Genomic DNA, 16,046 nt, shown 5'->3' with positions numbered 1-16,046 from the left:
TTTACACCCTTTCTGCTCTTCTGCAAGTATATTGTGGCTATTTAAGCTAGTGGTGATTAGTTATGAGATACATGATGTTACAGTTTTATATACAGCTTGTAAACAAGTAATAGGATGATATTTTAATGGGTCATTTGTGATTTCTCCTTTAGGAATGTTTACCTGTTCTCAAAAATTAGGCACCTTTTCAGGATTTCTAAGAAAATTGTTGATACGTATTAATAGGTACAGATAAAGGCAAGTAAATTTTTATACCAATAGCTTTGAATATTATCACCCCGGGTACTTTTATATTTTTTATAACCACTTTCAGCATATCTATAAATTTACAATGTTTGATTGACCTTGCCTATGAAAACTATTGTAGTCAGAGCCCTGATTTCATCACTTTCTTGCTTCCTCTGAGCAGCATGATCCTGCCTTGGTCCAAAATGCTTTCCAACCAGAGGCACAGAGGTTGGCACCAACACCTGTTTGTCTTCTGTTGGGCAATGGTTCATGGTGTTTGGCACGGAGACGATTTAGGCATCATCCTATACCTTTCTTAATTTGCTTTCAGTTGGCTTCACTGCAGGGGATGTGGCATGCAAATAGTGGATGGATGTCCAATCAACTTGTAGTTACCTCAGCCACGCATGCCCCCACAATGCTGGTCCTTCTGTGTTTACCACATACAAGCCCAAGGTGGCTTGTTGGTTCGTGTATTTCACTGTCACGAATGAAATTCCCACAAGTGCAGCATTAAGTTCTTGGTTGAATATCTGTAGGATTCAGTTCAGTATATTCGAGATGCCAGTCAAGCTCATTTTGTGGAAGGACTGAAACAGCCGAAAAGGTGTCCAACTCCACTTTAACTAGTTTGCTGTTCACTTCTGGTGCAAATCATATTGCTTGTCTATTATAAATTTTCACAAAGTAAATCTCAAGGCTAGACAGTCCTGTGTCAATCAAGATTCATTTATTATCCAAGAAAGTATAAATTATACAGCCTTGAGATTTGCTTGCTCACAGGCAGCCATAGAGCAAGAAACCTGAAAGAGCCCAAGTAAAGAAAAAAAAGAATAAAAATAAAAATAAAATCCAATACTCAATGTGCAAGAGGAAGAAAAAAATTCAAGTCACGCAAACAGATGAAGCAAACAACAAGATTCTGAACCAAAATTGACCCCTTTGACCTGAACCCTGGTGAAGCCTGAAGTAGGCCCAAAGCCTCGCTTATCCATTCATCATATTAGTGGGCACAGAGCTCAGCAGTCTTCAAAGCCTCAGCGCCAAGGAGATGACCATCACAGATAGCGAGGGAAATCAGCTCTCGTCCCAACCAACACCCTGTCTTTCCTGTCTGTCTGGGTTGGTGTTTAAACAGTGAAAAGCTCCATGCCCTGGAGAGAGGAGTGAACTTCACGATGGGTGAGCGAAATCAGCTCTCGTCTCTGATTAGGGCCGGCAATTAAATTGTCAAAACAGCGTATTTACCTCACACTAGGACTTGGCTACTGTGAAGGCCTTGAAGCCTAAACCAAGCTACCCACTGACTTTCTCCAGGCCCTGATTCTGTCACCCAGCTTGAAGCCACTCTCAAGCTCTTCGGATCAGCTTGGTACCCAGAGCAATCCAACCTCACACGTGCGCCAGTTGTACAGGCACCAAATCTCCTCTGCCTGGGCCCCAACTTCTCCTCTTGGCAGCCACAGTGATCCAACCTTTCACCAGAGGAACTTCTCTGCCCAGGTGCGAGATTGGATCTTTTCCTTTTGGTGCTCAGACTCTCATCGTTATCAGGTTTTTTATAAACAGCATGCAGAGTGAGCGCTCTTTTTTAAACAACAACTTGACATTTTATGTTTTTTCTCTTCTTTGTGCAATCTATTTATTTTTGTCTGCCTGACATGCTCTTTGTATGTGACCTACTTTGTTGTATTTCCTGCAAGTTTTGCCTTTAAACCTTCATTTGTTTGGAGTATATGAGCCCCTGCCACAATGGTAACACAATTTGTTTGACCCAGATGGTTTCTGTTTAGCCATTGCAATTTTATTCACACCCACTATCATTTCTGACTGCAACTTAATTGCACCTCTGTCTGAGATTTCCATTGAAACCGTGATCTCAACTGCTCTTTTGAATGTAAGTTCTGCTTCCATTAGGAGTCAGCTTTGATTGTGTTCTTGTAAGATTCCACAAGCTAAATGAACTTTTAGTGTATCATTAAGAACATTACTGAATGGAGAATACTCAGATAATTTCTTCAATTCAGCCATGTATGCTGAAATGGACACTTCTTTTTGATTCCATTTAGGAAACCCAAAGCATTCTGCAATCAACAATGGCTCTGATTCTACATGTTCCTGCATTACTTTTACGATAGCAGCAAAGCTCGTTTCAGATTATTTAGTTGGAGCACTCACACTTTGAAGCAAACTGTAAGCTTTGAATCCAATGAACTCAGCAAAATTGGTTCTCATTTTTCACTGGCTATTTCTTTTGCTTCAAGACGTTGTTCAAATAGCTCAGTATATATACATGTGCCAACTACCCATTGTGTAATCAAATGTGTCAATTTTTCCGACCTAGCCAGCTATTTCTGCTTTTTTAAATGATTATTATCACACAGTACTCATTCTTTATGAACCAGTAAATCCTTCTTGTTTTCTGATTTTAAAAAACACTTGATTGTGTCCTCTCTTCCGAAGAAGATGTGCTGCGCTGGTTTTTTTAAACTCGACAATCTGCACGTGTTGGGCTGTGTATTTTACTATTTTACTCAACGTTCCTTGTTGCATTTTCAGTTTTAATGTCTTGCTGTGCTTCAGCAGCTCGATAGCTGAATCGGTTTTGTTTCTAAAAAGACCTCACTGCCAATGTTATATTTTGAAACTTCAAAACATTAAACTAATTCAAAGAAAGACACAGGAGTCTAAAATGCGGCTCTAACTTTGAGTTTACTTGAAATGAGGTACACATGTATCACATGGTATTGTGATGATGTATGAATTCAAGTATTTATACATATGACCTGTAATGAATTATTTAAACAAACAAAAATGCTTAATCAACAAACAAACAAACAAACAAATAAATATATATATATATATATACACACACACACAAAATTACTTAAACATTACTTAAATATTAAAAGCACAACACTTTGTTTTCAAGTACCTACAGAGAGTATTAACAACTTTTGCAAATTTTGGTTCATGTTTTATTTTGTAGTGTCTTTTTGTTGGATCCGTGTCCATGTATTCTGTTAGTGCGGCGTTAAATATTAGGATAATTTTGTCTGTAAGTTCAGTTTCGTTATCAGTGTTCTTTGGAGGCCTTATATCTGTATTGTTGCTATTACCGTCAGGTTGTGGAGCAGTTGTTGAAGTAATTCTAGTTTCATCAGTGTTTCATCTCCATTATTTTCTTGCGTAGTATTGCAGTGGTCTTTAGGTTGGTTTTTTTCTAGCTCTTGTGCAATTTCATGGTTTATTTAGTTTAACATGCTTATAGAGATGAAGTTATTTTTTACTATCACTCTATGTCGATCTGCTATTTGTTGTCCATTTACTTGCATGGTGGGATATTATGTTGTTGATGAAGTTTGTCCCTGTATGTTGTCATGTCAGTCTGCAGTCCCGTTACTTGATAATATTATGAATGTGTTTACTTCCAATGACTATTTCATGTGTGTCTTTCTTCTCTTAACTGCCACAGTGGTCTCAGTAGTAAGTGGACTGCTCCCCTGAGAAACACCTGCAGCAGTCCGAGCCTGTGGTATTTCTGGGCAGTTTGCTTACTATCACGTCCAGCGCTAGCTCCAGACGAGCCCTGGTGATCCCCAGGCAGCGGCCGTATCACTCTATTCCATTGACATCTCTCCATTTCCAAAGTGAAATGGCACTGCTATTTATACCTACAGCCAGGTTTTGGTTTCAGCCGGCCCTAACATGGGGTACAGACGCTGACCGGAGCACCACCCAATCCGGGTACAGACGTGCCCGAATTTGTTTCTGTTTTGGTCTGCAGCTGATATTTTATTTCCCACCTGCCCACATATCTGCAGAACCTTACTTAGTCTGTCTCCTGGGAACATGCTAATAGGGGACAGAAAACCCCTCACGGGTTATTATTATAATGATTATTTATCTTTTTCTCACCTCAAGTTGGTAAAACTTAAGGTACTGGCATAGCCAAGCACATTCATTTGTCAATTGCTAGGAACTTTTGGACCATTCTAGTGGTATCTAGTATTGTGGCTTTCTGAAGATTTACATAGATATTACTGTGTAGGCCCAATTGTTTAATGTCATTGAGTCTTGCCTTTGGGATGACACCCAGTTGTAAATACTACTATTGCGAAGTCCCAGAACACTCTTGTCTGCATTGCCAGTAACTACAAAGACTGATTTGTTGAGAGTGAACAGGAAATCCCTGGGCTTATTAATTACAAACGTAAGGTGTTCCTGGTTTGGACCTCCATCAGCCCTCCATCGAAAATTCTACAAGAACCTGAAGGCTGCAGTCCAGGAGAAAACCCGAGACTTGAAGGAATATTGGGTGGTATGGGCTCAGGATGGTATACATTAGACAGATTCTTTAGCACCCTGGCCAACCCTGTCCCCAATACCCAAAGCTGCATTCCAAGGTCAACCAAACCATCTTCACTCTTAATGACTTGTTCACATAAGAAACATTCACAAGATCCAGTTCCTGAACAAACCTGCCCTCCAAAGCAGATGCTCACCTTAGGTTGGTGAGAACCCAGGCCATTTGTCGCTCTGTCAAGAAGCCTCTCATTGAAGATGGGCATTTGTGAGGAGATTCACCATCACCCACTTTAGCACCAATGGCTAAAGAAGAATGAGACCTCAAACTCCGCAGTAAACTCGTAGTCCACAAGGCAGCGATGATCTCTGCGCTCCGTTTCACCTGAGACCCAGAAAAAGTTAAACATGTGGATCTATTTAGATATTAAATGAGTGTGTATATAAATATAAATGTTTGTGGTATATGCCTATGGTTGTGTCTCTGAATAAAAATCGTGCATGTATTCATAAGTGCATGTGAAGGGTCCCCGCCTCAAACATCGACCGTCTATTTTCCTCCACAGATGCTGTCCGACTTACTGAGTTCCTCAAGCGCTTTGTGTGGCGCTCCGGATTCCAGCATCTGCAGTCTCTCGCGTCTCCATATTCCTGCGTCAGTTTTACATGTAGGTAAAATGTGTAAGTCAACAAAATGCAACTGCAGAGCAGTAACTGCGCAGCGAATGGAAGTGAGAAGCACCCTCCTGCCTGCCTGCCGGCCGGCCGGCCGCGTCTGTGTGGGCTGACGTCAGGTGTAGTCCGGATATCCTGGTTTTGCGGAGAACCATTCAGCGCAGGGGGAATGAGAAGGAGCTGCGTGCTGGAGGAGATCGCAGGTTGAGGTCTGGTGCCGCTGCGGGACCATGTCTGTGGCAGGGCTAAAGAAGCAGTTCCATAAAGCCACACAGGTAAAGGGGGAAGGATTTGACCCGATACTGCCTACCGCTCTCCGCTTGCCCTGCCGTGCTCTGTCTCTGAGCTCAGGTGCACTGCTCTTCCCTGGAGATGAGCTTGGGTTTGAAAACTCGGTGTCCCGGATCTGTGCGGGATTTCACTGCTAGAGCCGGTCGAGCAGCATGGCACGGGCTCCCCTTTATGTATCGGATGTTGTTGGAGATATTAGACGCGGTGCGGTTAAACGTGCAGCCCCGGCTGCACAACGCAATGTTACGGTGCAACCCTGAGTTATTGGTGCACGGTGCATTGTTACTGCAGTTCCTTGCAGACGGCGATGCGCTGCCATGAATACTCGATGCATTGTCGATATTTGGTTCTTGGCTACACGATGCATTATTGATGTGCAAGTCAGGCAGAAGCGGTTTGTGTATTGTTATTGTGAAATGCCCTGGAATCTTGTTCAGCTGAAGAACACGTTGTTGATGGAATCGTCAAAATCATTCCAAGCAGGGCTAAGTCGTGATTAATAATACTGTTTGATTAAGCACGCATAAAATTGATGCCTCTAGTTGATTATTTGCCATTTGGGGTCTCCTGAGTTTTGATATTTTGGCATTACCCTCTGTGTGGTCTGGTGGGGGGGGGGGGGTGGTAAGATTCTTCAGATCAGGGATCCTCATTAGTCACCAGATATTTTTGTTTTAATCCTGCAACTGTTGTTGAAAAGATCTTTGTTGACAGAGGAAGTGGATTATCCACCACTGGATTTCCTGTTTGTTTATTGTGATTATTAATAAGAATTATTCAGTTTGCTTATCTGGGAGAGGAAAATAATTGAAGATTTGGGGGAAGAAGTCATCATGGTCATTATATGCTATATCATATGGTGTAGGCATTTGTGGCCTTTCCCTATCCTGACAAATATTTCTACAGAAGTGCTTTGCCATTGCCTTCTTCTGGGTGGTGTCTTTACAAGACGGGTGACCCCAGCCATTATAAGTACTCTGTAGAGATTTCCTGCCTGGAGTCAGTGGTCGCATATCCTGGACTTGTGGTATGCACTATAGATGCTCATAAGACCAACCGCCACCTACTCCCATGGCTTCAGATGACCCTGAAGATGGGGGGTGGAGGGGTGCTAAGCAGGTACTACACCTTACCCAAGTCTGACCTGCAGGCTGGCAGAGGGAACGACCTCTTTTGGTAGAGATGTATCTCCACCCTGCCACCCAGGGGGAGGGATTTCCATTGTCTAGAGAGGGAGACCGAGTTACACTACCTAAGCAGGGGCTGGTGGGGATGGACCAGGAGTGACAAATGTCAGAAAAAGCACAAGCTTCCAAATGGGAGATTGGGTGAGAAGTGAGTCAACAGATAATGGTTGATTACTGAAAATGATACAGCAGACACATCACAAGATCAGCAGAACAGCTGGATGAGAATATTTATGGATGATGATAATGGTCTTGTTACTGACTAGTGACACAGAGCATTAATAAAGTGAGGACTTGAGCTATAGTCCTGCCAGCAGATAACACGTTCAAATGTTCCTCTTCAGTAGTCAAGCAAGTGTGAAAAGGATGTATATGATGTTTTGTTTATATTGTTTATAATAAATAAATCTAATTTTAAAACTAGCTAGTAGCTGTTAAATTTTATTCAGTAGCTATCGGAGATCCCAAAATTATGATTGATTCACTGGGTTTTCTGAGGGGCAATGTGTTAAGCGAGGTGGGAATGGGTGGACAGGGACAAATCTCATAGATGCAGGTAGGAGTTTGTAGTTGGAGGAGTTGCAGCCCTAGGAAAGTTGTCGTCAGATTAGACCCATCTTTGTTCTGTTGACACTTTCTTATGTTGGGTGACATTGCCATTCTGCTGAATATGGTAGAATCTGAACACATCTGGAAGTGGGAAACTTCAGCGTCTGTGTAGTTATCTTGCATTTGTTCATAGGATGAGGCTACTATTTATTGATTATTTCCAATTGCCTTTGAAGGTGTTGCAACACCCAAATTGCCCCCAACCTATCTGTAACATAAGACCATAAGGTGTAAGAGCAGAAGTAGGCCATTCGCCATTCAATCATGGGCTGATCCAATTCTTCCAGTCATCCCCACTCCCCTGCCTTCACGCCATATCCTTTGATGCCCTGGCTAATCAAGAACCTGTCTACCTCTGCCTTAAATACACCCAGTGACTTGGCTTCCATGGCCGCTCATGGCAACAAATTCTACAGATTTACCACTCTCTAACTGAAGTAATTTCTCCGCATCTCGGTTCTAAATGGGCGTCCTTCAATCCTGAAGTTGTGCCCTCTTGTCCCAGACTCCCCTACCACAGGAAATAACTTTGCTATATGTAATCTGTTCAAGCCTTTTAACATTCAGAATGTTTCTATGAGATCCGCCTTCATTCTTCTGAATTCCAGGGAATACAGCCCAAGAGCTGCCATACGGTAAACCTTTCATTCCTGAAATCAACCTTGTGAATCTTCTCTGAACCCTCTCCAATGTCAGTATATCCTTTCTAAAATAAGGAGCCCAAAACTGCACACAATAAGTGTGGTCTCACAAGTGCTTTATAGAGCCTCAACATCACATCCCTGCTGTTATATTCCATACCTCTAGAAATGAATGCCAACATTGCATTCACCTTCTTCACCAGTGACTCAACCTGGGGGTTAAACTTTAGGGTATCCTGCACAAGGACTCCCAAGTCCCTTTGCATCTCTGCATTTTGAATTCTCTCCCCATCTAAATAAAAGTCTGCCCATTTATTTCTTCCACCAAAGTGTGTGACCATACACTTTCCAACTTTGTATTTCATTTGCTACTTCTTTGCCCTAACCTTCTAAACTATCTAAGTTTAAATTTAAATTTAAACTTTAGTTTAAATTCTTCTAAACTATCTAAGTCTCTCTGCAGGCTCTCTGTTTCTTCAACACTACCATCGGCAAATCATCGGCAAATTTAGCCACAAATCCATTAATCCCATAGTCCAAATCATTGACATACATAAACATTTTTATAACCGGCACCTTGAGATGACTTTGAGATCTGCTGCAATCCACTGTGACTTGTGAAGCTTGAGACAGAAGTAGTCAAAAGTACTCACTAGTGAAACAGTAAATTATGTTGTCATCATTGGTCACTTCTTAATAGGCTGTAACCTGTGAAGTTATATGTACTCCGATAGTGCTGTTTGGGGAGGGGATCAAGCAATGATAAAATAATAGTGATATATTTTTGTTACTTATTCATTTGCAAGACGTAGACATCATGTGCGTTTATTGTCCATCTCTAATTGTTGTTGGTATGAGAAGGCAGTTCAAAGTCAACCACGTTGGTGAGTTTGAAGCCTCAGAGGGCAGACAGGGTAAAGACAGCAGATTTCCTTTCCTGAAGGACAACAGTGAATCCTATGGAGTTTTAAATAATAATTTCATGTCTCAATTTTTGTTTTGCCTTTTTAAATCCAGATTTATTTAATTAATTGAATTTAAATCCATAGGTCAGGTGCCTTGTTGGGGAGTTTGCCGGTGATGGTATTCCCTTGTTGTTAGAGGAGGTTGCAGGTTTGTGAGGTGTGTACGTAACTGCAGTGTAATTTGTGGCAGATACACAATGCAACCACTGTCCACTGCTGGTGAAGGGAGTGCATGTTCAACTGGGTAAAAAATCATCAGCTTCAGGATCTTCTCAGCATTAAAAATTTCCTAAAGCATTCTGATTTAAAAATTGCTTTCTTTTTGCCATTTCAAGCAATGGTATATGTGCTTTAGCAGTAAATGGTTTTTCCACTTCTTTCTCAGGCTTCACAAGTCATAGTGAGCAAGATGTTGCAACAGATCGCCTGCAAAGTCATCTCAGAGATGCCTGGTATGCAGGTGTTCTTGTTACAGACAGGTTAGGGCAATTTTTTTGCGTGTTGCAGGATCACGTTACACTCAGGCATTTTGGAAGGAGCAGATGAGAGAGGTTTGTTCAAAAACTCAGTTGGTAGTGAGGCAGTTATGTACTGTATGCAGTGGCATCATCAGAGAGCCCTATCTCTTCCTTCTGTGTTTAGTGTCCTCTGTGCAATCTGACTGGACTTAAAGGAAACAGAATTTCATTATGCGATATTTGAGCCGTCACACAATATGAAAATACTGCCAGGGTAGCTAACAGTGAAGTACTGACCTGTAACTTACTAGAGAATACTCAAGGCAGACAGAGAAAAATATCTTGAAGACTGTTTAGTACTTTAATATTAACCAGGACAATGTGGTAAGCAAGAGCATGAAATGATGTGTGCTGTTGCTGGTGTGTTGTGTATTTTAATGTAAACTCCTTAGATTTAGTTTGGCTGAATCTGTCCTGATATCAAAGACTGTGAGCCTTGTATCAAGCAATGAAAAACGCTTCAGCAGCTCCTGGAATGGGGATTGGATGTCTGTCTTTACTCAGAGCTGAAAGAACTGTTTAACTTTTCTCAGTTTTGCTGAAAGTTCTTCATTTTTATCTTATTTATCAGATTTGAAGAAAATGCTGCATTTAGCAGCATTCTTGTTTTGATCTTTAGCATCTCAGAGTTATCCATGTGTGCTGTTCTCAGCCCAGCTAAAACCAGAATGTCTTTGTAGAGCAACACATACACAAAATGCTGGAGGAACTCAGCAGTTCAGGCAGCATCTATGGAAATGAATAGATACTCGACGTTTTGGGCCGAGGCTCTTCTTCAGCACTGTCCTAAAGAAGGGTCTTGGCCTGAAATGTCGACTATCTATTCACTTCCAAAGATGCTGCCTGACTTGCTGAGTTCCTCCAGCATTTTGTGTGTGTTGCTTTGGATTTCCAGCATCTGCAGACTTACTAATGTTTTTGTCTTTAAAGAAACTGGTGAGAAGGCGTTAAGCTGGTTTACAGAACAATTATTTCAGGAATGTTGTTCAAAAGTTGTGAAATTCTTGGAGGACACTAAATTTAGCACCCTCTGCTATATAGTCAAACATTAACGCCTCAGCACCAGCTCTCAAAGCTAAATTTGTTTCCTCTTTGATTTAGATTTCTGCCAAATATTGATTTCAAATACATAAATATTGGTGTCAATGAGCTACACTTCTTTGATTAATTAACAATTTGCAGTTTTATTGGCTCCATGATTAAATATTAAATTATTTTAAAAAGGCAATATATTCATTTGGTGTAAATTGTAATTACACCGGGCTGTTAAATCAATAAACTCTGTGAACAGAGTCACAGAATAATAGAACATAGAATGGTTCAGCACAATACAAGCCCTTCGGCCCACAATGTTGTGCCGACCCTTAAATCCTGCCTCCCATATATCCCCCACACCTTAAATTCCTCCATAATAGAACATAGAAACAGGCCCTTTGGCCCATCTAGTTCATGCCAAACTATTATTCTGCCTAGTCCCATCAATTTACACTCAGACCACACCCTTCCATACCCCTCCCATCAATGTGCCTAACCAAATTTCTCTTAAATGTTGAAATCAAACCCACATCCACCACGTTCGTTGGCAACTCGTTCCACACTCTCACCATCCTATGAGTGAAGAAGTTCCCCTTCACGTTCCCCTTAATCATTTCACCTTTAACCCTTAACCCATGATTCCTAGTTTTAGTATCAGCCATTTTCAGTGGAAAAAGCCGGCATGTACTGACCCTATCTATACCCCTCATAATAAATCTTCCCACAATGGAAGGACAAAATACATTCCTGTAGTTCATTATTGCATCAAATGATTGGAGAATTATAATGTATTTCTGAGCTTTTTAAGAATCCTAAAATATAACTCAGTTTTGAATTAGCACTTAACTGTTGAAAAATCATCAAATATGGAGCCAAATACAGACATTTATAACTAATCCAAGTATTTTTACATACTTGCATTCATAATTCTGGCTTCAAATATTTAATTGTTTCATTAATGGTGACTGCGCCTTCGCCTGCTTGGCCCGAAATGCTGACTAAACCCCTTTACTTCTCTCTCGTCCATTACGAAGCTCCTCAAAACTGACCTCTTTGATTTTATTTGGTCACATAGTGGAATCTCCTTATGATGCTCTCATGCTTGTCACCACTCCCGTGAAGCACATTTTATTAATTTTATTAATGTTGTATGCCAAAAGTTCAATGAGATGAGAGGAGTATTGTGTACAGTTCTGGTCACCGAATTATAGGAAAGATATCAACAAAATAGAGAGAGTGCAGAGAAGATTTACTAGAATGTTACCTGGGTTTCAGCACCTAAATTACAGGGAAAGCTTGAATAAGTTAGTTCTTTATTCTTTGGAGCGTAGAAGGTTGAGGGGAGACTTGATAGAGGTATTTAAAATTATGAGGGGGATAGATAGAGTTGACGTGGATAGGCTTTTTCCATTGAGCGTAGGGGAGATTCAAACAAGAGGACATGAGTTGAGAGTTATGGGGCAAAATTTTAAGGGTAACACGAGGGGGAATTTCTTTACTCAGAGAGTGGTAGCTGTGTGGAACTAGCTTCCAGTAGAAGTGGTAGAGGCAGGTTCGGTATTGTCATTTAAAGTAAAATTGGATAAGTATATGGACAGGAAAGGAATGGAGGGCTATGGGCTGAGTGCGGGCCAGTGGGACTAGGTGAAAGTAAGCGTTTGGCACGGACTGGAAGGGCCGAGATGGCCTGTTTCCGTGCTGTAATTGTTATATGGTTATATGGAAAGTTGTTGTTGCTTATTTATACAGTTGTAGTACAGAACACAAGAATGATGGTTTCCCAGTAACAGTTATGTACACTCACTGACCACTTAATTAGCTACTGGAATTAGCTTCTTTAGCTTCTGCTGTAGCCCACCCACTTCAAGTTTCAGCATATTGTGCATTCAGAGATGCTTTCTGCACACCGTTGTTGTACTATAGGGTTACTTGAGTTACTGCTGCCTTCCTTTCTGCTTGAAACAGTTTGGCCATTCTTGTCTGAACTTTCACATCACCAAGGCATTTTCACCAACAGATCTACTGCTCACTGGATGTTTTTTTTTTGTTTTTGTCCATCATTCTCTGTAAACTCTGCAGACTGTTGTGCGTGAGAATTTCAGGAGATCAGCAGATTCTGAGATTGTCAAACCACCCTAACTGGCATCAACAATTATTCCAGGGTCAGAGTCACTTAGATCACATTTCTTCCCCATTCTGATGCTCAATCTGAACAGCAACTGAACTTCGTTACCATGTCTGCATGCGTTTATGCAATGAGTTGCTACTGCATGATTGGCTGATTAGATTATTTGCATTAATAAGCAGGTGTACCTAATAAAGTGGCCATATCTATATTTATATGTATATTGTGTGTGTATCTGTACTGACCATCAACCACTCATTGACACTAATCATATTTTTTAAAATTCCCCCTACATTCTCATCAATCCCCTCAAATTCTGCCCCTTACCTGTGACAGTGCTCTCCTGCTCTTTGAACTGCCACTATGCGATCTTTTCTATCTGGTTGAGAGATCAGGCCAGGTTTACTCATCCAGCAGTAGCACTCCCTCCATCTTTTGTACTTGAGTATCGCAATGAGACTTGAATCTATGTATTCATCGGCATTGTGTGTCGCTTTATTTATCCAAGGACAAGGATGTATGTGGCAGTTATGTTTCATGTGACAGATTGGAAACATATGGGTGGATCTCATTAAAGATCACCGTCACGATGCACACATATTTTTAACCCTTTGAACACCTTTGTCTCTAGAAACCATGTGGCTAATTGACCATGGTTTCTCGTTTTAAAATTAATCCCAGCAACGAGCAGTGTGAAGAAGTTTCTTTCGTAAAGAAATCAGCAGGTCTCGCTTTAAACCTAAACATACTACAGACTAGATTGGCTGCAGAACCTGTGTTAGTGCTGCAGTACTCTGTAGCTGTAGGAAGAATGGCACTGTAATATGCATCTCTCTTAGTCTGTCCACTCATTGTTCTCTGCATATGTGGATTCAATGAATTTTGCTACCTTTAATTTGCCTTGAATTTGAATTTGAATTTTCAATGAATTTGCCCTGCTACCTGGAAATTTGGCTAAATACTTTTGTCTTCCTATGATCATATTTGTATCTTTTTTAAGTCAGTTTAGCCCATCTTGCATTGGTGGTTTGTTTATAAGATTGTCTAAAATCGTTACTGTGACTCATTTTCTGCTAAATGTAAGTTTGTAATGTGCACATTTCATCATCATCATCACGTGCCATACTCTGCCAGAGCCTCGGTGACCACTTTCTTCCACTGCGATCCGTCGGCAGTCAAACCTCTTGCATCTCTGGCCATGAGGCTGGTCCACTTCTTGATGTTGTCGATCCAGGTTGTCCTCTGTTTGCCTCGGGAGCAGCTTCCTTCTACTCTGCCTTCAAGCACAGTGTGTTCCAGTGTGTTAACAGTTCTTGAGATGTGTCCAAAATAACAAAGTTTCCTTGGGATAACGGTTTCCAGAAGTATTGGTTTCGTACCAATCTTTTCTAGGATGAAATTGTTGGATCTCCTTTCAATGTTTACCCTGAGGATCCGTCTGTATGTCCACATCTCAAATGCTGTCAACTTCTTTTCATCAGCTGCTTTTAGGGTCCATGTTTCACAACCATATAGGATTACTGGCCAAACGAGACTCTCGAGGAGGCATATCTTGGTGTTAGTGCTCACAGATCTATCTTTCCAGATGTTCCAGAGTTTGGTAGTGGCTGTGCACATTATAGTTTAGTATAATCTTGGTAGGATAAACAATAAACTGGAATCAGAATCAGGGTTATTACTACTGACATACTGTATGTCACAAAGTTAGCTGACTTAAAGCCGCCAGCTCTGTACTGGACTCTGAGCATTTTTTTACGTGAGAGCCACCAGGTTTAGACCTTCACCAAGATCACAGACTCTACAACTTGCTCTTTATAGGCAGTTTTCCAATTGCTCCCTGTCATTGGGCTCCTTATGTAGGCTATCAATGGAATGAAAACTTACTTTTTTCATTGGCTTTGAGTGTCTTTGGATTTTTCTGAATATTGGGGAGATACAGAAGCTGGTTAAGACAAAAAAGCCATCTGTCAGCTGTTTTGTAGGTAGGTTCCGTTCTATCTCCCCATAAAGCATTGCTTTCATATACACTCTTATCATTGAGGATATTAGCAGTAAAGGTGATGGTTTATCATTGAGAGCAAGATATAACTCGCTGGGATAGAGGGAATACTGAGGGTTTTTGAATAGTTTTTAAAGCGTAAATAAAGGAGGAAATGGTTAAAGCTCTGACTGTTATCGTTTGAAGAAAGATCATTGACCTGAAGGTTTAACCCACTTTCTCTCTCCACAGTTGCTGCCTGAACTGCTGAGTATTGCTAACATTTTCTGTTTTTATTTAAGCTTTACATCAACTATATTGTTTCCTTTTCAATTGTTTTCTAATCCTCCTTGTGTGGATTATATGTGGACTGGAAGATGTAGTAGAATCATTTGTAAAGGAGGTAGAAGAGGCTAGACGAAGAAGAAAGGCAGATTTTGAAAATATGAAACAAAAACAGAAAAGGTTGGAAAAACACAGCAGGCCAATCAGACTAATTAATATCTGTATATTAATATTAATATACTAATTAATATAAACTATTGGAAAATTTTCTCAGATGCTGTACTTATCCTCACATAGATATGGATTAGCCAAGGGCAGTCAGTGTGGATTTGTTCAGAGAAGGTTATGTCTAAATGGCTTTGTTTTACAGGGTGTAATAGGCAGTGTGAATGAGAGTTAAATATTTATTGTTGTTGATATGGAAGTAGAAGCCTCAGAAGAGTCAAGGAAGTTTTCCAAGTTGGATTCAAAACTGGATCAGTAAAAAGAAGCAACGAGTGACAATGATCACCGGGTGTTTTGTGCCAATTTTCAGTTCGTAGGAAAGAGAAATTAGCAATGTAATTGAATGTCAGAAAGGTTTTGATGGATTTTTCAGTCCACCTAATTCATGATGGTAGTTCTGGGATTGGAACTGAGAAAGCCTCTCGGATGAGTGTCAAAACGTCTTCTAGGCAACACGGCAAGTCCAGTTTCCTTGATTTCCTACCACTTGATATACAGTGACCTGGATGACTGAGAACCTTGATAGACAACAGCACATCGTGCAGTATTCTTGATATGTTTCTAAATTCTGTAATTTCTGGCAATTTCATTTTTTGTCTGTATCAGATGCTCACCTGTGATATTGGCTCAACTTGTTTGTTTCCTCTCCATTTTAGTTTATATTGTTCCTCAGGGAATAGCCTATTCTAATCTGTCAGCTATGTATTCTTGCTGTGCATTCTTTTGTATATCTTCTTTTGTCTGTCTTATCACTTACTTTACTCTGTTAGAGACATCAGCCTTCCTTCCCTGCCCTCCTTGCAGCCTAACAAGCTCCTTCAGTTTCCTTACCTGTTTTGATGAAGGATCTTTAACCTGAACATTGGCTCTGTAACTCTTTCCGCTGATGCAGCCTGACCCATTGAGTATTTCCAACATTTTCTGTTTTTATTTTAGATTGCCTGCATCTGCAGTTGTGTTTTTGACTTTCATGAGGGAT

At 40.7% G+C, this 16,046-nt stretch overlaps 1 protein-coding gene and 1 long non-coding RNA gene across 2 annotated transcripts in view; both read left to right on the top strand.

Annotated features, from left to right (window-relative positions):
* Nucleotides 1–238, top strand: part of LOC140729189 (uncharacterized) — a 50,153-nt gene extending 49,915 nt beyond the window's left edge. Inside the window, exon 6 of the long non-coding RNA XR_012099283.1 lies at nt 153–238. This is a non-coding gene — a long non-coding RNA (uncharacterized lncRNA). The remainder of the gene's footprint in view (nt 1–152) is intronic.
* A 5,086-nt stretch (nt 239–5,324) lies between these two features.
* The window catches only part of LOC140729188 (endophilin-A1-like), a 161,528-nt gene continuing 150,806 nt past the window's right edge, over nt 5,325–16,046 (top strand). Inside the window, exon 1 of the mRNA XM_073048668.1 lies at nt 5,325–5,483. Within this exon, the coding sequence (XP_072904769.1) occupies nt 5,439–5,483 (45 nt within the window). The 5' untranslated portion in view covers nt 5,325–5,438. The remainder of the gene's footprint in view (nt 5,484–16,046) is intronic.

The sequence above is a fragment of the Hemitrygon akajei genome, chromosome 6, assembly GCF_048418815.1.
Source record: "Hemitrygon akajei chromosome 6, sHemAka1.3, whole genome shotgun sequence".
Lineage (NCBI taxonomy): Eukaryota > Metazoa > Chordata > Chondrichthyes > Myliobatiformes > Dasyatidae > Hemitrygon > Hemitrygon akajei.
The sequence above is the reverse complement of the archived record's forward strand: the minus strand, read 5'-3'. Positions and strand labels throughout refer to the sequence as shown.